The sequence below is a fragment of the Alosa pseudoharengus genome, unplaced genomic scaffold (genome assembly GCF_046254945.1).
Source record: "Alosa pseudoharengus isolate Yale_2024_CS ecotype anadromous, Long Island Sound unplaced genomic scaffold, YU_APseudo_1.1 YU_APseudo_1.1_scf_17, whole genome shotgun sequence".
In the NCBI taxonomy this organism is placed as follows: Eukaryota; Metazoa; Chordata; class Actinopteri; order Clupeiformes; family Clupeidae; genus Alosa; species Alosa pseudoharengus.
In genome coordinates this window covers 16773467-16796873 of record NW_027468640.1, presented here as the reverse complement: position 1 = coordinate 16796873, position 23407 = coordinate 16773467, and the positions used below count along the sequence as shown (strand labels likewise).

Genomic DNA, 23407 nt, shown 5'->3' with positions numbered 1-23407 from the left:
CAAACATTGTATAATCAATACAATCTTCTATTTTGTCATACATTTATTATTGCAGACTCACCTCAGATTTAATGTTGGATGTCGTATCACGGTAGGCAGTGGAGTTGACAGCGGCCAGAGTAATGCCAGAAGATTCATTGGTGATGGTGAACGGAACATTGGCAATCATCTGTGGCTCGTCTGTGAAAGAAAATAACCTGTGGTAAGTAATTGTATGTGTGTGCTGTGTGTGTGTGTGTGTTTGTGTGTGTGTGTGTGTGTGTGTGTGTGTGTGTGTGTGTGTGTGTATGTGTGTGTGTGTGTGTAGTTGTGTGTGTGTGTGAGCATAAAATGCTACAGTTAAGATCAGTCTGATGTTTGATACTTAGCTTTGTTAAAAAAACGAGAAACTCACGGAGAACAGAGATTGTGCTTGTGTCCACAGACAGGTTGGCGGGGCTGGGCTGCTCTTTCAGTTGCTCGAGCACCTCCGTTGTGTCAGGGACAGTGTCTGGTACAGACTGATCAAACTCCACATTCATCTCTGCCTCTGTGTTGTCTGCGCGATAACGGGCCACGGCCCTTTTTAGAAAAAGAGAGAAAATAAAACTCATTATGAATGTGTTTGTTGAACGGTCGACTTTGATCATAGCCATGGCCATTACCATACGCAAAATAACTGGTTGTTGCTGGAAAAAATGAGTAGGGCCTAACTTACCTCAGCGATATGACAACGACTCGGAAGAACCTTGACCCATATTTCGCTTGGTAGATTGGTGTGGACTGTGAACACAGAATTATCATTAGGCTATTGGGAACGAATCCAGTCTTATAGCATTACAAACAATATTATCTGTCTTATTACACGGCTCTTCACAAGGCAAGTAGAACGCTCCATTGACTTGAATGGGTTCTAGCGGTCATTATTTCCGAGGAAAGGACCTCTGAAAAAAATAATGACCGCTGTCAATGGCAACGGAGTTTGTGCTTCTAATTCAGGTATTTCATATCACTACGCAAGGACTGGAACTTCATTCAAAAGTGAAAGCAGACAGTTCTGCCCTACAAAGCCAACGTGCAGTATCTACGAAAATTTGATTGAACGGAGGATATGCCATTTTATATTGGTGTAAAAAAGTGAATTTCACAAAAAATGCAGTTACTGCACTTTGGCAGAGTTCATCCGCTGTGTTCTAAAGAATGTTTGAGTCAAGTTCAGCGTGTGGTGTTCCAAACTATTTGTTTCTCAGCAAATGCCATTGCTGCGCGTCGTGGTCCGGTTGCCCTGTCGGGAGTTATTTTCCCAATAATGACCGGTGTTCTATACATTATCCCTTACTTATTATATGTATATATTATATATATATGTCTGATTTAATGTCTTCTTCTCAAAGGTAAAACATTTTTTGTATTTTAGGCAAATCAAATGACTTTAAGTGACTGAAACAGTAATTGTAAATTAGCCTTACCCAGCTAACAATGGAAGCAGCTAGCATCTGGTAAGCTTCAGTTTTGGGGTTGCTGTAATCAGCAATGTAGGTTTTGGTCATCACAAAGCTCATTGTAACTATGTAACGTGGAGTGGTCATTGGAGATGCTGCTGTTGTTGTTGTTGGCGCTGCTGTTGTTGTTGTTGTCGTTGGTGCTGCTGTTGTTGTTGTCGTCGTTAGCGCTGCTGTTGTTGTTGTTGGCGATGCTGTTGTTGTTGTCGTTGTTGGCGCTGCTGTTGTTGTTGTTGTCGTTGGTGCTGCTGTTGTTGTTGTTGTCGTTGGTGCTGCTGTTGTTGGTGTCGTCGTTGGCACTGCTGTTGTTGTTGGCGCTGCTGTTGTTGGTGTCGTTGTTTGAGCTGATGTTGTTGTTGTTGTTGGCGCTGCTGTTGTTGTTGTTGTCATTGGTGCTGCTGTTGTTGTTGTCGTTGGTGCTGCTGTTGTTGTTGTCGTCGTTGGCGCTGCTATATTTGTTGTTGGCGCTGCTGTTGTTGGTGTCGTTGGCGCTGCTGTTGTTGTTGTTGTCATTGGTGCTGCTGTTGTTGTTGTCGTTGTTGGCGCTGCTATATTTGTTGTTGGCGCTGCTGTTGTTGTTGTCGTCGTTGACGCTGCTATATTTGTTGTTGGCGCTGCTGTTGTTGGTGTCGTTGTTGGCACTGCTGTTGTTGTTGTTGGCGCTGCTGTTGTTGGTGTCGTTGTTTGCGCTGATGTTGTTGTTGTTGTTGGCGCTGCTGTTGTTGTTGTTGTCATTGGTGCTGCTGTTGTTGTTGTTGTTGGTGCTGCTGTTGTTGTTGTCGTCGTTGGCGCTGCTATATTTGTTGTTGGCGCTGCTGTTGTTGGTGTCGTTGGCGCTGCTGTTGTTGTTGTTGTCATTGGTGCTGCTGTTGTTGTTGTCGTTGGTGCTGCTGTTGTTGTTGTTGTCATTGGTGCTGCTGTTGTTGTTGTCGTTGTTGGCGCTGCTATATTTGTTGTTGGCGCTGCTGTTGTTGTTGTCGTCGTTGACGCTGCTATATTTGTTGTTGGCGCTGCTGTTGTTGGTGTCGTTGTTAGCTCTGCTGTTGTTGTTGTTGCCACTGCTGTTGTTGTTGTTGTTGTTGGCGCTGCTATATTTGTTATTGGCGCTGCTGTTGCTGGTGTCGTTGTTGGCGCTGCTATTGTTGTCGTTGGTGCTGCTGTTGTTGGTGTCGTTGTAGACGCTACTGTTGATGTTGTTGTTGCTGACGCTGCTGTTGTTGTTGTCATTGTTGGCGCTGCTGTTGTTGTTGTTGTTGGCACTGCTGCTGTTGTTGTTGTTGGCGCTGCTGTTGTTGTTGTTGTCGTTTCCGCTGCTGTTGTTGTTGTTGGTGCTGCTGTTGTTGTTGTCGTTGTTGGCGCTGCTGTTATTGTTGTTGTCATTTCCGCTGCTGTTGTCGTTGTTGGTGCTACTGTTGTTGTTGTTGGCGCTGCTGTTGCTGTTGTTGTTGTTGGCGCTGCTGTTGTTGGTGCTGTTGTTGTTGGTGTCATTGTTGGTGCTGCTGTTGTTGTTGTTGGCGCTGCTGTTGTTGTTGTCGTTTCCGCTGTTGTTGTTGTTGGTGCTGCTGTTGTTGGTGTCGTTGTTGGTGCTGCTGTTGTTGTTGTTGTCTTTGTTGCCGCTGCTGTTGTTGTTGTCGTTGGTGCTGCTGTTGTTGTCGTTGGTGCTGCTGTTGTTGGTGTCGTCGTTTCCGCTGTTGTTGTTGTTGTCGTTTCCGCTGCTGTTGTTGTTGTTGGTGCTGTTGTTGTTGGTGTCATTGTTGTTGCTGCTGTTGTTGTTGTTGGCGCTGCTGTTGTTGTTGTTGTCGTTTCCGCTGCTGTTGTTGTTGTTGGTGATGTTGTTGTTGTTGTTGTTGTTGGCGCTGCTGTTGTTGTCTTTGGTGCTGCTGTTGTTGTTGTTGGCGCTACTGTTGTTGGTGTCGTTGTTGGTGCTGCTGTTGTTGGTGTCGTCGTTTCCGCTGTTGTTGTTGTTGTCGTTTCCGCTGCTGTTGTTGTTGTTGGTGCTGTTGTTGTTGTTGGTGTCATTGTTGGTGCTGCTGTTGTTGTTGGTGCTGCTGTTGTTGTTGTTGTCGTTTCCGCTGCTGTTGTTGTTGTTGGTGGTGTTGTTGTTGTTGTTGTTGTTGTTGGCGCTGCTGTTGTTGTTGTCGTTGTTGGTGCTACTATTGTTGTTGTTGGCGCTGCAGTTGCTGTTGTTGTTGTTGGCGCTGCTGTTGTTGTTGTTGTCGTTTCCGCTGCTGTTGTCGTTGTTGGTGCTACTGTTGTTGTTGTTGGCGCTGCTGTTGCTGTTGTTGTTGTTGGCGCTGCTGTTGTTGTTGTCGTTTCCGCTGCTGTTGTTGTTGTTGGTGCTGCTGTTGTTGTTGTTGTTGGCGCTGCTGTTGTTGGTGTTGTTGTTGTTGTTGGTGTCATTGTTGGTGCTGCTGTTGTTGTTGTTGTTGTTGGCGCTGCTGTTGTTGTTTTCGTTTCCACTGCTGTTGTCGTTGGTGCTGCTGTTGTTGGTGTCGTTGTTGGTGCTGCTGTTGTTGTCGTTGGTGCTGCTGTTGTTGGTGTTGTTGTTGCCGCTGCTGTTGTTGTTGTCGTTGGTGCTGCTGTTGTTGTTGTTGGCGCTGCTGTTGTTGTTGTTGTCGTTTCCGCTGCTGTTGTTGTTGTTGGTGGTGTTGTTGTTGTTGTCGTTGGCGCTGCTGTTGCTGTTGTTGTTGTTGCCGCTGCTGTTGCTGTTGTTGTCGTTTCCGCTGCTGTTGTTGTTGTTGGTGCTGCTGTTGTTGTTGTTGTTGTTGTTGGCGCTGCTGTTGTTGTTGTCGTTGTTGGTGCTACTATTGTTGTTGTTGGCGCTGCAGTTGCTGTTGTTGTTGTTGGCGCTGCTGTTGTTGTTGTTGTCGTTTCCGCTGCTGTTGTCGTTGTTGGTGCTACTGTTGTTGTTGTTGGCGCTGCTGTTGCTGTTGTTGTTGTTGGCGCTGCTGTTGTTGTTGTCGTTTCCGCTGCTGTTGTTGTTGTTGGTGCTGCTGTTGTTGTTGTTGTTGGCGCTGCTGTTGTTGGTGTTGTTGTTGTTGTTGGTGTCATTGTTGGTGCTGCTGTTGTTGTTGTTGTTGTTGGCGCTGCTGTTGTTGTTTTCGTTTCCACTGCTGTTGTCGTTGGTGCTGCTGTTGTTGGTGTCGTTGTTGGTGCTGCTGTTGTTGTCGTTGGTGCTGCTGTTGTTGGTGTTGTTGTTGCCGCTGCTGTTGTTGTTGTCGTTGGTGCTGCTGTTGTTGTTGTTGGCGCTGCTGTTGTTGTTGTTGTCGTTTCCGCTGCTGTTGTTGTTGTTGGTGCTGCTGTTGTTGTTGTCGTTGTTGGTGCTACTGTTGTTGTTGTTGGCGCTGCTGTTGCTGTTGTTGTTGTTGGCGCTGCTGTTATTGTTGTTGTCATTTCCGCTGCTGTTGTCGTTGTTGGTGCTACTGTTGTTGTTGTTGGCGCTGATGTTGTTGGTGTCATTTTTGGTGCTGCTGTTGTTGTTGTTGGCGCTGCTGTTGTTGTTGTCGTTTCCGCTGCTGTTGTTGTTGTTGTTGGCACTGCTGCTGTTGTTGTTGTTGGCGCTGCTGTTGTTGTTGTTGTCGTTTCCGCTGCTGTTGTTGTTGTTGGCGCTGCTGTTGTTGTTGTCGTTTCCGCTGCTGTTGTTGTTGTTGTTGGCACTGCTGCTGTTGTTGTTGTTGGCGCTGCTGTTGTTGTTGTTGTCGTTTCCGCTGCTGTTGTTGTTGTTGGTGCTGCTGTTGTTGTTGTCGTTGTTGGTGCTACTGTTGTTGTTGTTGGCGCTGCTGTTGCTGTTGTTGTTGTTGGCGCTGCTGTTATTGTTGTTGTCATTTCCGCTGCTGTTGTCGTTGTTGGTGCTACTGTTGTTGTTGTTGGCGCTGATGTTGTTGGTGTCATTTTTGGTGCTGCTGTTGTTGTTGTTGGCGCTGCTGTTGTTGTTGTCGTTTCCGCTGCTGTTGTTGTTGTTGTTGGCACTGCTGCTGTTGTTGTTGTTGGCGCTGCTGTTGTTGTTGTTGTCGTTTCCGCTGCTGTTGTTGTTGTTGGTGCTGCTGTTGTTGTTGTCGTTGTTGGTGCTACTGTTGTTGTTGTTGGCGCTGCTGTTGCTGTTGTTGTTGATGGCGCTGCTGTTATTGTTGTTGTCATTTCCGCTGCTGTTGTCGTTGTTGGTGCTACTGTTGTTGTTGTTGGCGCTGATGTTGCTGTTGCTGTTGTTGGCGCTGCTGTTGTTGTTGTCGTTTCCGCTGCTGCTGTTGTTGTTGGTGCTGCTGTTGTTGTTGTTGTTGTTGGCGCTGCTGTTGTTGTTGTTGTTGTTGGCGCTGTTGTTGTTGGTGTCATTTTTGGTGCTGCTGTTGTTGTTGTTGGCGCTGCTGTTGTTGTTGTCGTTTCCGCTGCTGTTGTTGTTGGCGCTGCTGTTGCTGTTGTTGTTGTTGGCGCTGCTGTTATTGTTGTTGTCATTTCCGCTGCTGTTGTCGTTGTTGGTGCTACTGTTGTTGTTGTTGGCGCTGATGTTGCTGTTGTTGTTGTTGGCGCTGCTGTTGTTGTTGTCGTTTCCGCTGCTGTTGTTGTTGTTGGTGCTGCTGTTGTTGTTGTTGTTGTTGGCGCTGCTGTTGTTGTTGTTGTTGTTGGCGCTGTTGTTGTTGGTGTCATTTTTGGTGCTGCTGTTGTTGTTGTTGGCGCTGCTGTTGTTGTTGTCGTTTCCGCTGCTGTTGTTGTTGGTGCTGCTGTTGTTGTTGTTGGCGCTGCTGTTGTTGTTGTCGTTTCCGCTGCTGTTGTTGTTGGTGCTGCTGTTGTTGGTGTCGTTGTTGGTGCTGCTGTTGTTGTTGTTGTCTTTGTTGCCGCTGCTGTTGTTGTTGTCGTTGGTGCTGCTGTTGTTGTTGTTGGTGCTGCTGTTGTTGGTGTCGTCGTTTCCGCTGTCGTTGTTGCCGCTGCTGTTGTTGTTGTCGTTGGTGCTGCTGTTGTTGTTGTTGGTGCTGCTGTTGTTGGTGTCATTGTTGGTGCTGCTGTTGTTGTTGTTGGCGCTGCTGTTGTTGTTTTCGTTTCAACTGCTGTTGTCGTTGGTGCTGCTGTTGTTGGTGTCGTTGTTGGTGCTGCTGTTGTTGTTGTTGTCGTTGGTGCTGCTGTTGTTGGTGTTGTTGTTGCCGCTGCTGTTGTTGTTGTCGTTGGTGCTGCTGTTGTTGTCGTTGGCGCTGCTGTTGTTTGTGTCGTCATTTCCGCTGTTGTTGTTGTTGTCGTTTCCGCTGCTGTTGTTGTTGTTGGTGCTGCTGTTGTTGTTGTTGTCGTTTCCGCTGCTGTTGTTGTTGTTGGTGCTGCTGTTGTTGTTGTTGTCGTTTCCGCTGCTGTTGTTGTTGGTGGTGCTGCTGTTGTTGTTGTTGTTATTGGTGCTGCTGTTGTTGTTGTTGGTGCTGCTGTTGTTGTTGTTGTCGTTGCCGCTGCTGTTGTTGTTGTAGCTGTTGTTGTGCCTGAAAAATCAAAAAGTGATTTCAGTGTGATTTCTACTTTTACTTTTATGAGTGTAAATGCAAACAGAATAACGAGAATAAAAACTGACAAGCACGAGGGTATCTTAGGAAATGAACACCTTAGTTTACTTGTATAGAAATATTTGATTGGCTACCTTCTGATTGTCCTGAACCTTCTACAGTTTCCCGCCGGAATCGTGACAGGGTGTCTGAAGACTTCTTCTTGGTAAATAGGCCTTCCTCCTTTGATGCAAGGTCATGCAATTCACTTTTGGGGCTGAACCTGCTTGTTGGAGTGACCAATATGAATTCAGAATCCTCCTCAAGCAGGCCATTCTCTGTGTGACCATTGTTTCTGGAGTCTAACACAGTGCGAGAGCCTCTTTCACTTAGCAATAGGTGTGACCGCTCTAGGTCGCTGTAGAACTCAATGTTGGAGTTGCGCTGGCTTGGTAAACCCTTGATGGGAAAACACATTAGTAGCAGGGCAAGACCTGTACAGAAAGAAGTAATCAGTTAGTTATCTTATTGATGGAAATTAAGAAATACATCAGGATGAAATAGGGGACAAGCTTCAATGCAGAGGACATTGACCACATAATGTCAATCAACGTATTGAAGGGTGACAAGCAGTGGAGGTAGACAGCTAGGTCTACTTGAGATCATGGCACAAGTCTTACGATGGGTTTCCACACAGCGAAACACCTCGAGAATTCCGGCCAGCGAAATTTTGCTTTGGGGGCGTGATGGCCAAACCGCTAACCTTTTGACTGCAGTGTCTAGCCAGTGGTGGCAAGCGAACTAATTAGGCTAATCAGCTGGTTCAAATGTTTAAGAACTTAATGAAGATATCCAGGGGTCTTTATGCCTCGACTAAGTTGATGTTGCCTAAACTACAATTCATGTTCATTGAAACAACAACGTCAATAAGACATAATATATTTCATACCTGTGTTGCAGCATGTAGCCTAGCTGTCTAACAGTTATAGAATTAAAAAGTGTTCAAGAAATATCACTGACCTATGGACAGCATATAGATAGCCATGTGTATCAGTTTGTCTGAAATTAGAAAGACATGGTTACAATACACCACAATACCTACAATAGTCAACCAAACCAATTAAGGCACCAGCACCACAAGGATATATATATCGTTGTCTGTGTGTGTGTATACAAAGATTTCTACAAACTCAAATTTATCACTAAATAAATACATGCATTACAAATAAGTTATCAGAAATAAAATTGTGTTAAGAGTAAACCATTTGGGTGAAATTTAAGAGTTTATCAACTTGAGTAATTAAGTATTTATTTTCCATGTTGAATAACTTAATCTAAAGAAAGTAATGTAAAGTCGTATGTCTTATGTCTTATCAAATATTTAGTGTGTCTCTCTAAGAAATGACAACCAAGAGCCTACCTGTAAAGTTTAGTCCTTGGTGAAAAATCCTATGTCAATAGGCCACTGAGTATAATGTAACCCTGTTGTCCTCTCTGAGTGTCCTAGTTGTCTGAGTGAGGAGGTGAGGATACTGGCCATTTAATACTCCATCTCATACGAAAAGATGCTCCCTGCCCATCATTCCTGTTTGTCAGACTTGTTCTATTTTGGTTCTCTTTTGCGTCCTCAATACATCATGCAGGTTCTGAGTGACGTTGTCACCGTCTGCCCATCGAATTATCCACTCCTACACAGCTTAGCTATCTTCACAATCTAGTTTTGGCTTGGCTCTGTATCCTATCGCAACAACACCTTTCACAAAACCTTTCAACCGGTAACACATTGAAACACCTTAGAGAGCGGAGACATTCAGCAGGGTGAGGCTTATTATGCAACAGAATCATAAATCAATGGAACATCTCCGATGATTAATCACATCTAGGGTAAGACACAAATGTGGTATGTTTCTAAGCACTCACATATGTTTGCATTATGTGACAGAGTGTTACATAACAGCCAATGAATCAGAAACTGTTAAGTTTTCATTAAGATAGACTATATAGTCCACCCGCCCGATTTCAAGTTCCATTTTTACCAATGTTTGGTCAATTTATGGATATGGACATGTTACGCTACAAAACTTTTTTAATTATTGTGGATTCGTGGTTCGTGGTTCTTTTTTGTTTGTGTGAGAACCGTAGCTGCTGCATTTTGTATCACCTGAAGCTGTTTGATGATCTTTTTAGGAAGGCCTGCGAAAAGCTCATTGCAGTAATCAACTATGCAGGAGATAAATGCATGAATGAGTTTTTCTAAGTCATGTTTTGACATCAGCCCTTGAAGTTAGGCAATATTTTTAAGGTGCTAAAAAGCTGATTTAGTTATCGCTTGCATGTGGCTGTTGAAATTTAAATCACTGTCAATTAATACACCAATACTTTTAACAGTATCCTTTGCTTTCATCCAAAGAGAGTCAAGGAAAGAGCGGCAAGCCGAAGTCTTTCCTCCTTTTTACCAAACTATATATATATAATTACTTCAGTTTTTTCTTTTTTCAGCTGCATAACATTTTGAGACATCCAGACATTTACATGCTTTACAAGTGGTTAATACTTGATAATTGTCTATAATATGTTTATAGTTTTAGTAGTCATATAGTAGTTACATAGTTATATATAATATGTTTTACTGTCAATACTGTACATATAGGGAATACAATAAAAAAGAAAATATATTGTTTAAAAATATGTTTTTCCTCCTTTCAAAAAACAAAACAAAAGAAAACAAACAAACACAAAAAGCTCTGTCACAATAAAATCTGGGAAACTAAATACCTACATTTTTATATTCATCCTACCATCCGGGAGGGGTTTTATTGTTCAATTTATTAAAAAGAAACATAGGTCAAGCAAGAGGCTTGGCTATTGTCTACTATAAGACGTCACACCCCACCCTTATGTGCGTATTGTTATAGTCTCAGTGATTGTGCACACTTAATTCCTTATCTCTCACAGGTTACTCCCCTGAGATTCTCTGTGGCACGGTGCTCCATACCATTCAAGTATAGTCATTCCCTCACATTCTTGTCAGCATAGTTGAATATTGAGAGTAAATTATGATTACGGTCTTTGTAAACATTTACTGAATAATTATATTCACTGCACCCAGGAGTATTATACAAAGACTAACCAGTTTAGCTTTCCCTTGGTTCATGGTTGAAGTTAGCCTCACCTTTTATACATAATTTGTAAATGTATAAAGAGATCATATGCAGCACATTTTTGCATCCCCTGTTTGAAGTGAAATTGTGATGATTTTTCAGTTAGTTATATGCTGGAAATGTAAATTCATAAATATTTTGTGAGTTCTAATAAAAATACTTAACCTATATTTAAAATATGTTTATGAATTATTGTTAATAAATTATGCAATAATATTTTTTGATATTTAAATTTTTTAACAGTTGTTACATACACATGCACTAATGATTAGTTAGGGTTGTGGCGGAATTCATTCCACCCTGTCTTAACGTTAATTGTTTTCAATTGTCCAGAAGCACACGCATACACTGCACACACAAACACAAGTAACATAATTGCATTGCATGTAAATGCAATGGACTATTATCACTGTTCTTCTTAATTGCATTGCATGTAAATGCAATGTAGTCTGGTCAGTTTAGGGCAAATGGCTGCAAAAAATGATTAACATTTGAGCCAATGTTTTTCTGTTCATTTAGGGCCTAATAAACAAAAAAATGCAAGGAGCCCAAAAAATTAAGTGGGGGAAGGCCCTGAAACGGCCACACCCACTTTTTAGACCCATAATTCTGTATCTCGGCTCCTGAAGGTCACAAAGAGTTGGTTTTGGGCTTAAAAGATGCAGAAACACCACGTTTATATTAGTGTTATGAACAAGCATAAGCCGTAAAACCTTTACTTTTTGAGATATTCACGAAAAACTAGTTTTTGCATGGTGCACAGGCCACGTTTCATGTATCAGCTCCTGAAGGTTGCAGAGAATCATATTAAGTTTTTATTAGGTATGAATCTCATCTTATATCAATGTTATGAACCACCAAACTCCCTAAATGACCTTAATTTATTTTAAATATTGATGCAAAAAATTAATAAGAACTGTCGCAAAAATCTGTATTTTAGCTTTGAGAACCACCTAAATCTATGGAATTTAGTTACCAAATTAACTTGGATGGATCAGATGAATCTGGGATAGAAGAAATGTAGTTGGCCTCTACTGTTGAATTTTTGTTCGAAACAACTGTATTGTATTGTTTATCAGACTATATTTGTGTTTAACTTGTGTACTAAAAAATCAGTGTTCTGCTGAGGCCCCCAAAGTTCTGCTGTTCCCTGATTTGATGATCTCCATTTGACTGAACTGGCATGTGCTTGACATGAAAAATGTCATGTAAATGTGTCCAACGTTTTCATTTTTAATCCACCACAGGAACTTGGAGGAAGGTACATAACAGATAGATTGATAGATATAAGTTATTGATCCCCTAATGGGAAATTCAAGGTCCCAACTTAAAACATCACAACATACACTACAACATAAACAGGATGATAAAATAACAACTCCACTTTTTATCATAAGGACAGTAAAAGATACTAAATCAAGTATAGTATATATACTCTTTTGATCCCGTGAGGGAAATTTGGTCTCTGCATTTATCCCAATCCGTGAATTAGTGAAACACACACAGCACACAGTGAGGTGAAGCACACACTAATCCCGGCGCAGTGAGCTGCCTGCATCAACAGCGGCGCTCGGGGAGCAGTGAGGGGTTAGGTGCCTTGCTCAAGGGCACTTCAGCCGTGCCTACTGGTCAGGGTTCGAACCGGCAACCCTCCGGTGACAGGTCCGAGGTGCTAACCAGTAGGCCACGGCTGCCCCTAAATCAAGGATCCACGTGAATGTACGAAGGATGTATAAGCATGAATCTCTTGCGTAACTCTTGCTCTATGAGGTGTGTGTCATGGTGATAGTGCAAATAAGTGCAAAAACAGTGGAGTGATAGTCTAGAGTCAAGAGACCAGCATTAAATACGGACAATATAAGAGATAAATGTAAGCATAGTAATATAAGAATTATAGCAGCAGTGCAAGGATAGGTTTGAAGTGATAGGATATCAGCCATTGGTCAAGTATGAAGTTAGACCACAGTCCACAGTGGAGGGAGGGGTTGTGCATGTGGGCTAGTATAGCCTGTAAACAGTGTAGACAGTGTAAGCAGTAACATTGTGGGTGAGTGGACAGTCCGTACACAACATTGTTATAGGAGGTCATAAAAGTGTAGAAGAGGGTGGAGAGGCAGATAGACTAAGCAGAGAAGTCGATCTCTTCACTTCCCTTTCGTGAAGCATTGAAGAGTTGTATGGCCCTGGGGACAAATTACTTCCTCAGTCTGTCAGTTGTGCATGCCAGTGAGCGTAGTCTCCAACTGGTCAAGCTCTTCTGCTTCATGATAGTGCTGTGGAGTGGATGACAGTCATTGTCTAAGATGTTGATTAGTTTGTTTAGGGTCCTTTTGTCTGATATTGAAGTGATGCACTCCAGTTCAGCTCCCACAACAGAGCCAGCTTTCCTTACCAGCCTGTCTTGTCGCCCAGCATCCCTCTTGTTAGTGCTTCCTCCCCATACAACAGCATAGCAGAGGCAACGGCAACAACAGAGTCAGACTGGTAAGACATCCAGGGGAGGAGCTTGCTGCAGACATTGAAGGACCGCAGCCTCCTCAGGAAGTACAACCTGCTCTGCCCTTTCCTGTAGAGTGCTTCAGTGTTGAATGACCAGTCCAGTTCATTGTCCAGGTGTAGATATTTGTAAGTGTTTACCACCTCCACATTGACCCCCTCAATGGTGACTGGCAGCAGAGCAGGCTTAGACCTCCAGAAATCCACCACCATCCCCTTGGTCTTAGCAGTGTTGAGTTGTGGGTGGTTGAGTTTGCACCATTCCTCCACCAGGCTCCTGTATTCCTCCTCTTGCCCATCCCTGATACACCCCACAATTGCAGTATTATCCAAAAACTTCTGCATGTGGCATGACTCAGTGTTGTAGCAGAAGTCTGACGTGTACAGGGTGAACAGGACTGGAGAGAGCTCAGTTCCCTGTGGAGCTCCGGTGCTGCTGATCACAGTGTCAGAGGCAGTTCTTCAGTCTGACGAACTGTGGCCGCTCTGTCAGGTAGGCTGTCAATCCAGGATACTAGTTGAGCATCCCCACCCATCTGCAGGAGATTGTCACCCAGTCTGAGGGGTTGGATGGTGTTAAAAGCACTAGAAACGTCAAAGAACATGATTCTCACAGCACTTTTCCCCTTGTCCAGGTGAGAATGCGTCCTGTGTAGGAGATATGTGATGGCATCGTCCACGCCCACTTTCTCCTAGTATGCAAACTGTAGCGGGTCTAGTGCATGGCGTACCTGGGGTCTTAGTATGCACAAGACCAGGCGCTCCATGGTCTTCATCACGTGTGATAACTGCTGTCACCTTACAAAAACCTATCATTTTTGGACTTTCACTTTGTTTACATTGTTTCTTAGAAGGTTGTTGGGGTCCTCATCTTCTAACAAAGAGCCTTAATCAACTTAAGCATTAGTAGGCCCCATGAGTAGATTTAGAGCTTTTGCCCAAACAAACTGCATTGCTTTCATGAGCAGATTTACAGAAAAAGGTGGCTTGGGCACTGATTGATTCAGTGATAAAAGGTTTTTCACAAATATCTCAGAAATTAAAGGTTTTATGTTTCTTCATAACACTAATATAAATGTGACATTTCCGCATCTTTTAAGCCGAAGACCAACTCTCTGCGACCTTCAGGAGCCGAGATAGAAAATTCCAGGTCAAAAAAGTGGGCGTGGGCGTGGCCGTTTCAGGGCCTTCCTCCACCTAATTTTTTGGGCTCCTTGCATTTTTTTCTTTATTTGGCCCTAAATGAACAGAAAAACATTGGCTCAAATGTTAATCATAATTTGCAGCCTTGTCCCCATTTTTGCCCCAAACTGACCAGACTACTAATGGACTATTATCACTGTTCTTCTTAATATTATTATTCTTCTTCCGACCGAATTTGACATTTAATGACACTAAAACCACTGAACCGTTTGACGTCATTCAAACACTCCTACAAAGGTCTTGTAACGGACAATTGTACAATGTAATTTTTACATTTGTAAACTTTATACTTTTTGAGATATTTACGATAAAAGAGCAATAAATTCCCATTGACTTAACATTGACCTCCATGGCGGCAACTTTAAGCATTATGACGTGACCTGCAGCTGAAAACAATTAACAGCTGAATGCAAGCTACCGCTGCCGTGGTCACTTATTTGCTCAGAGGCACATTTCTCTAATTAGAGACAAGGTAAGTGTTCCGGTTTTTTGGTATTTGAGTCATTTATGTCGTCAAACATTATGTAACGTTAGCGTATGAAATGATGGGTCACAAATAACTAAACTAACGTTAGGTAACGTTAGTGAAATAGTTGACGTTAGCACCTTGCTACGTTTATATGTATTATGTAAAGAAACCAAATGTTAATCAACGTTAATATGTCGTCAACTTTACAATGACCAATTAGGGACCGTTCGTTATAAACGGGATCACCGGAGGGATTTCAAGTGCTTCGATCAAAAGTTGCATGACCCTCCCCTGCCTGCTATATAATTTTCAACGACCCTCCATCAGCATTTTCAAAAATGACATGACCCTCCCTGACCAATTGTCGATGTCTTCCGCCGACGCTATTACGCGCTATGCTATGCTATGCTATGATAACCCATCAACATAAGCCACCGCTTTATAACCAACCTCTGCTTTCTGATCTTACACATCACACTTCACCAAGATGGTGGCCATTTCAGTAGATTTACTCACTAACATTGTTGTGGAAACACAATGGAAACTAAATGCACACTTCCTGCAACTGCATTAGCCTACTTGAAAAGTTACTCCTCTAGTAATTATTCACATGAAATAAAACAATAAAGCATTGAGACCATTCAACAAAGTACACTGGGTAATAACAAATTCAACACATGAACTTGTTGCTATGGACTCGTCTCTAGGCTTCCTCAGTCATTGTAAAGCTGCCGAAGCTGAACATTATCCAAAACTCAATTTCTCAGACGAGCGTCAATTTGGGAGCTTGCTACACTCCTTCCTTCTCAAATGACTTGAAAAGGCCGTGATGCACAATTTCACAAATAATCACAGGGACCGAAAAATACCTAACATGCCAACTTTTTCCGGGTTTATCATTTTAACGTTTCCCCGCTGTCTTGCCGTTTTAATATATTTTCCCGTAGAATATCCCATATTCGTGTAATACTCCTTAGTCCTGCATTCTGGCCTGTCTCTGTGTTGTCCTGTTGTTACCCCTTGCCCTTCCAGAGAAACAGATGTATTCAAATCATCGTTTTGCTTGCTTGAATGCAAACTCAGAGTGACGTTAACCTAGGCCTATTTAAGTTAACGACGTGGTTGTCGTGAGAGCACGAATTATTAGCGCTTGCAGTGTTCGGCCGTAGGCTATGCCTACGTGCGCACCTGGCAGGCTACTCAGCTAGACAAAGAATTCCCCCTGTATATTCACTCCAAGTTGGCCTACCATAACTTACCAACTACACTGTAGACCATAAACTGGCTATTTATATGACCAAATGTATTTGTTCAACTTTATGAAGCAGAATTACGCACTGCTACTTGGAACGTAACACATTTTTGTTGGCAGGAGAGAGAATGACAGCGAATAACAAATTGCACTTGTTGCTGGTTACCAATAAATAATATATATTTTTTTGCAAACAACAAAAACAGAAAGGATGGAGACAGCAAAGCTAGAGATGGGCAGGAACAAGGTCAATTTGTAGAAATGCTTGTCAAAACGTTAGAGCTGGATGTGAATGAAGCACATATGCTTTATGTTAAGCATGCACACTGTTTAAAGTTAGGTAAACTACAAGTAAACCAAAGTTAAATTTAGCTTTTTTAGGGCTGGATAAAGTTGACCAAATGGATATAGGCTGTTAGGCGTGAATAAAGTAGGCTACTTTGTTGCTCCAACCCTTCCAACGTTAATGGGGACGAATGTTGACATTTTCCGTATTTTGCGTAAACCCAGGAAATCTCCCTTATTTTCATTGCTCAATGTTGACAGAGCTATGGAACGAAAGAGAACGTTATATGGCGACAGAAATCAACAATCAAACAAGCCACTTTGATTTTTTGCTGTTTTCATTAATACAAAAGATGGGTGACCCTCACTCCTAGACAAAAAAAAGTTAGGTGACCCTCCCCTCAACAAAGAATAAAAAGACATGACCCTCCCCTATTTTCCTCCGGTGACCCCGTTTATAAATAACGAACGGTCCCTTAGCTGTAGGTTTCGATAGCGAACGACAATCAAACGTAATGCACTAATTAGTGCATTAGTTCATAGGCCTACTAACCATCACCGTTTTAACTACAACGTTAACGTAAACCAGAGAAGTAACGTTAGGCATATAGATACTAGGCTCTGGTTCTATCAGGTCACTTTCGGCAGAATCAAGCACCTAGAATAGCTTATGAATGCAGACTGCATTGATTTTAGCCTAGGCTACTGTAAGGGACCTGATGAAACCCATCATGAGTTTCATTCATGGCATGAATAGGCTAACGTTAGCTACTTGTTGGTCATAACGTTATAGCTTCTACCGTTCACATTTTAGTTAAAGCTAGCAAATATGCTCCTGTTTTTATTTCAACAAATGTTTAACGTTGTACACCGCTTGTTTGTGTAGCCTATCAAATAGGCCAGGCTACGTTTTCATTCTACGCTCCTGATTCTTACGTAGCCTAAGTAAACACTATCACGGTATGCTATAGTTCGTCTATTGATGGGTTTCATCAGGTCCCTTTCCACATGTGTATACAATCAAGCACCTAGATTATGAATGCATTGGTGCTTTATTAATACTCCTGTGGAAAGGGACCTTATGAAAGCCATGAATAGGCTACTGTTAGGAAATGGACCATACTACTAAAGTCTTGTTAAAACACACTACATAAGTTGAGCTATAATGTTTGTGTTGTCAACATAGGCTACAATGTTTACTTAGCCTACTCATTTCTGCATTGTTCTGGTCTATAAATTAAAGTGTAGCCTGGCCCGAGAATCAAGCTTTCCAGTTGTAGTACATTGTAATCTGTAGGAAAAAATGTGGCTGACAGACCTAGCAAGCTGTTCAAGTTATAGCAGTTGGTTATCAAGATACTTAGTATCAGAATGATCCGTCCTTACTCATATGATTATCAACAGCAACAACAAACCCATTGCCTGCAAAGTTTTCTAAGCTGTTAACGTTTTATATGTAAAAAATATGATTAGCTATCAACTATCCTTAAACTGAAAACAATAAAACACAGAATTCTGCTTTGTTTGCAATTTAATACTATAGGCTAGTATTTAAGCTTAACTACCAGTAGCTTGATGGTAGGCTACAACAATTGGATTATACTCTACCTATTTTTATTGTCCTAGAATTGTTGAGAGAATTGTTTAAAGCTTAAACTGTTTACGATGTTAGTCGTTAGGTTAAAAATGTGTCAGCCTAATGTAATGTAACAACTTCACTTAAATAAATGAGTTGTATTGAACAGTTGTACAATTGCAGACATTCCTTGTATTGTTTTGGTATAACTGTTAAACTTGTTTGCTTTTGTCGTTTAGGTTCCAGACCAGACCAGTGGTGATGACAGTGTATGACATTACGTGTGTCCAATAAATGGCCGTCCTGGCCAAAGGTGAATCTTGTCAGAGGGTGAGATCGCTACATTGGTGTCAGAAGTGGGATGGGCCCCTCCCGGGGCGCGAAGATCTACGCCAGATCAAGATGGAGAAGAAGGCCGAAGACCAGACCAGCAAGATGGCGGCGAACCTTAGCGGATGTTCCAATGGTACTTTTAAGGACTAGCCAGCTCGCTGAGCTCGCCACTGCGGAGGATGGAGGACCTTCCGGCCCGGCGCGGGACCTGTGCAGGCGACCAGCGGGACCAGCCCTGCACAGCCGACGAGAGCTGCCAGCACTGGAGGAAGCGGCCCCGGCTGATGTCGCAGAAGTGTCCGTGGCTGGCAAGAAGTTCCCGGCTCGACGCCGATGTCGAAGCTGCCGTCATCCGAGGATCTTCATTCTTCCTCCTTCCTTTCTTGTCAAAGGTTTTGGAGAAAGTGGTCTTCAAGCAAGTTTGTGACTTTCTTCATCAGAATAATCTACTAGACCCTATGCAGTCTGGTTTCAAGAGTGGTCATTCTACTGAAACTGCTCTTCTGTCTGTGACTGAAGCATTGAGAGTAGCTAAGTCCTCTGCTCAGTCATCAGTATTAATTCTACTAGATTTATCTGCAGCCTTTGATACTGTTAACCATGACATTCTCCTATCTATACTATCTGAACTGGGAATTTCTGGAAAAGCTCTTGACTGGTTTGAATCTTACCTTAAAGGGCGTTCTTTCAACGTGTCTTGGCAGGGACAGGTATCTAAGTCTCATGACCTCACCACAGGTGTGCCTCAGGGATCAGTATTAGGACCCTTGCTTTTCTCTATTTACACCACTTCCTTAGGTGATACCATTCGCTCCCATGGATTTGACTATCACTGTTATGCAGACGACACTCAACTTTACCTGTCTTTCCCACCTGATGACCGGATTTCTGCATGCCTTAAGGATATTTCAGCCTGGATGAAGATCGGCACCTTCAGCTTAATCTCTCAAAAACAGAGTTTTTGGTGTTTCCAGCTAAAACAGCTATTCCCCAACAGATTAACATCCAGCTTGACTCAACTTCACTGACCCCAAAATCCCCGCAAAATCATGCCGGTTTATGCTTTACAACATTAGGAAGATCAGACCTTATCTGACACAAGATTCCACACAACTTCTTGTTCAGACCATGGTCATCTCTAAGCTGGACTATTGTAATTCACTATTAGCTGGCTTACCCGCTTGTGTAACAAGATCATTACAGCTGATTCAGAATGCTGGAGCACGCCTGGTCTTCAATCAGCCAAAGAGGACACATGTAACTCCTCTCCTAGTTACTCTCCATTGGCTCCCTATAGTAGCCAGAATTAAATTTAAATCTCTCACTTTGGCCTATAGGACACTAACTAGATCTGCTCCTAGTTATTTTAATTCAATAATCAAGCCTTACATCCCCAACCGCCCACTGCGGTCTTCTGGTGAGCGCATGTTGTGTCGACCAGTCATGAAAACTGGGTCTAATTCCAGACTCTTTTCTTCAGTGGTTCCATGTTGGTGGAATGAATTGCCCAATGCTCTCCGTTCCTGTGGTAGTTTTGGGTCGTTTAAGAGGGGTCTAAAGACATTCCTATTCAACATATACTTAGTTGTTTAAGCGCTTATGTGTTATGGTTTGTATAATGTTGTTTTATTTTAATTGGGCTGTTAATTAATTTGACATTATTGTTTATTATTGATATTCTCCTTAATGTAGTCTTAGCATGTCATTGTTTTTATATTATTGATTGAATGGACATTATTGTTTATCATTGCCTTTCCCCTTTTTTTTTCATTGCTTTTTTATTAGGCTATTGATTGAATTGATACTATTGTGTACTATAACTATTCTCCTTACTATATTTGACCTACATTCTAATCTGTTCCCTGTTCAATTTTAAATATTATTATGTTGTTTTGTATGTGTCGCTTTGGACAAAGGCGTCTGCTAAATCCATATCCATAACCATAACCATAACCATCTCATCCATAGAGAGCGCAAACTCTCTGACGACCTTGGAACACGACCACAGCGGTCGGGTTTACACCGCCAGCTACTGAAGAACTTCCAGAGCATCAGCTGCCGGTCGAGAGTGTGATGGAGTCATAGCTGCTAGTTCGGGAGCTTGCGGTGCTCCAGCTAGTGACCAAGAGGGTAACATCGACCTTGGGAGCTATCGTCTTGTGGACTGTTTGAAGTTTGAAGTGCGCACGTTCGACACAAGTCTGCGCAATGTTTTTCATGTTTTGTGTGAGTTCCTGTGTGTCCCGAGCCTGCTGGGAGGGTCTTGTTCGGGGGAGAACTGACGTGACAGAGGCAGCCGAGAGCCCTTCCAGTCGGGAGGGGTTATCGTGCAGCCGGAGGCTTTCCGGTCACTTGGACTAAGCACTGGGACTGACACCGACGCAGCCGCGAGCGGTGAGCTGAGCTGTCATTGCTGGGGACGACAATGGCTCGGGAGGGGGTTATGTAGCGTCGGTGGATGTACATGTTTAACGTTGAATGAGTGTCTCCCAGAATGCAGTGCGAGTGAATGCTAGAATGTGTAATGTCGGTTATAATAGTTGTAGTTACGTTTACCATGTTGTGTATTTGTTAGCGTGTTAGTCTCTTTGGTTGTACCTCATGTGCTTATCCTCTTGTTGATGTGTGTCGTGAACCCTTGTTGTGTGTTGCATGTGCGGCTGAGACTACCCCTGTGTTGGCCTATGTAGTTGTCTGATTGTGTTTGAGTCTTCCTGTTCCAATAAATGGCCGTCCTGGCCAAAGGTGAATCTTGTCTGAGGGTGAGATCGCTACAATACATTCTTACAAACATGTGACCATATCTCAACATATCTGTGCACATACCATTTAATCATACTGAGACTTATCTGAGATCTACACTAAGACATTGTAACTTGTATACTTGTTTATCATTCATACCTCTGAATCATACCTGTGCTGTAACAACTGTAAAACATAGCTGTGCTGTTAGATCTCTCTTTTTAGACCTGAGCTGTGCTGTGTGAAAAATAAGATTCTAACCTAAGTTCTGTCTAAAACTGATCATCTGAAGGGCTGACTTTTATTCTTCAGTGTATACATCACCATCAAATTTGACCTAATACCATTAACTGAGGCCTCTAGCTGTTGCTGCCAGTTCAGATTTACCACTGATAAATATATCTGTCTTAGGATAATATGATTGGCATTATCAAGTTCTGTATATATACACAACTGTGATTTTTACTTCAAGCTTACATTGGTAAGTGTTCATTAGTGTATTCTGAGTATCATTCTGTTGTATTAAAACAAAGAATGTTGATCAATACTGAATTGACAATTTATTTTTACTGACTTGTCATATACTCTAAGCTAACATCTAACCAAGTAAGTGGTTTTCAAGAATACTGTAAGACTATGTAATCTGAATAATCATACTGTAAGTAATATAATGTTATACACAGCAGCTTTTTTGCATTCACATGCAATGGTAATTCCCTGGAATTGCATTTTCTAGTTGACGCTCCTTAATCATTTCATTTGCTCTGGAATGAGAAGCACCTGTAGCGAGACTGATTGAGGGGGGGGTGGCCGTAAGCCGGCATTTGGTTTAGATGCCAGTAGCATAGTTGGGGGGGAGAGCATCGAGTAAAGTGATAAGCGGAATTAACGCGGCCCAAAAAGCAGCGAGAGCACCAGCGCCAAAAGGAGTATCGAGAGCCTTAAGGAGTAATACTCTGGGGAGATTCCAAGACGAGCAACATACAACACACAAGTCAATGGCCCGGTCTGTTGTTTTCGAGCCGAGCGAAGTAGCCTAGCCTTTCCCGGACAGACCAAAACAGCCCCTCCAGAAACTGTGAGTCGAATCCTACTTTTCCTTGCTGCTCGGTTGAACTGGCCCTGAGTGACTCTCCACGCTGCAGTGGAGCTTAAATCCCTCGCTCTGCTCCTCTCCTCCACACACACACACACACACACACACACACACACACACACACACACCCACCCTTACTCTGTTTCTCTCCCCTACACACACACACCCAAAACAGCTCCACTCCCGCAACATAACCTACATACAGTACACAGTTCAAACTAACTGATATCCTTTTCTTCTACATACACGCACACTGATAACTTTTGTTTAATTTTTGGGGTATCTTACTGACGAGTGAGCTAGAGACTTTGGACTTTTGTGTTGTAGCCTATATTGTTTATTTTCTGTTGTGGATAACCGGCACGGCTGGTGTGTATTTGTGTTGTTGTCGGATGCACGTCTATTTTTGGTTGATTTGGTAAGGAGTAAAGACGTGTGGCTTGAAACCTAAACCTTGGTTATTGTCTGTTTATTTTTAATATTATTTGATATGGCTGGCGGTAGCTTTGTTTAATTATTATTTAGTGGCAGGATTGATAGGCCTGCCTGGCGCCTGAACTTGCTTTTTCTTAGTGCCCGACTTAGCGCCGTTACAGGGTGAGGATACATATTTTATAAAACACTTACTAATACTATACATGATTAACCCAGGAATTACAAGTGGTTAGTTAATGATATTTTGTGAGTTTATGTGAAATGAGGACTTTCTATGCCTTGCAACACATTTTCAGAGTTGTAAAGATGACATTCACTTTCATTAATTTAGCAGACAAGTGATGTACACATGTCAATTAAATTAAAAGCAATTGACACAACAGTGAAAGCCAGGAATCGAGCCCCCAACTTTTCAGGCTACTGCATGCTAGTCCAGCTCCTTATCCACTACACTACCTTGGCCCAGATAAAAACACCTACAACCATGCAAGAGTTTCTGTTTTCTTCTACTACACACTGTTAAGCATTTATTAAACATCTGTAAACTATTATTAAATGCTGTATTCTTCTTTTGTAAAGCATTATTCCTACATTGATTCTCATCTGTAAATCATGTTTACACACAGTTAAAATGGTTTGTTCATAGTAAACATGCATATCTACAGTTAAGAACAAAATTAGTCATACCCCTGGCAAATATTGATTTAATGCTGATTTTCTCTTGATCAATATGTTTGTTCTGACTGAAAATGACAGTCACATGCCAAAAGTTTAGACAATGACAAAAGACAATGTGGGAGGAGAAACATGGAATTAAAAAAAGTGTTCATCTTTTTTAACATTTTGAAAAATGCCATGTCCAGAATTATTCATACCCTTTTTAATAGTTCTCAGTAAAAAATTCAAGTTTTTGCCTGAAATTGCACTGTGCCTATTTACAAGGGCATTATTCCCACCTCTTTTGGGGTCAACCATCAAGTGCTGGACCTCTATAGAAAGCTGAGAACCTGTAGCTTTTGTAGGAAGCAGTCACAATAACTGTGTGATGTACGATGAAAGAGCTACAGAGGCTAGAATATAGTTTTTTCTTTCTGCCGGATTATAAGCATCTCTGAACTGATCACATTTCAGCCCTCTAGGTCACTTGATATCCCTTAGAAACACAACTGAGCCCTAGCACCAGGTCTTGTGAAGCTGTGTGCAAAAGTTGATCAATATAGAATGAAAATATGAGTGCTTTAGACTATTATTTGCCAAGGTATGCCCATGCGTTTTGTAAAATGCCTATGGATACTCCCCATAGGACTTTTTGTTATCCAAAATGCATACTGACAATCAAATGCTTACTGCACATGAACCCCTTTCGGCTCCCACACACAGCTGCGTTCCGTCAATGCATGCCAGTGGGTGTTCCCGACGGTAGCT

The 23407-nt window shown here is 42.4% G+C and overlaps 1 protein-coding gene across 1 annotated transcript; it reads right to left on the bottom strand.

Moving 5' to 3' along the window:
• Positions 1 to 697: 697 nt before the first annotated feature.
• Positions 698 to 18061, bottom strand: LOC143127021 (uncharacterized). The gene is made up of 4 exons (XM_076288322.1): positions 17857 to 18061; positions 7137 to 7428; positions 1449 to 6496; positions 698 to 762 (listed from the first exon to the last, which is right to left on the bottom strand). Exons 1-3 carry the CDS (start codon positions 18059 to 18061, stop codon positions 1507 to 1509), a joined length of 5487 nt encoding a protein of 1828 aa, XP_076144437.1. The 3' UTR covers positions 698 to 762; positions 1449 to 1506.
• Positions 18062 to 23407: the final 5346 nt, after the last annotated feature.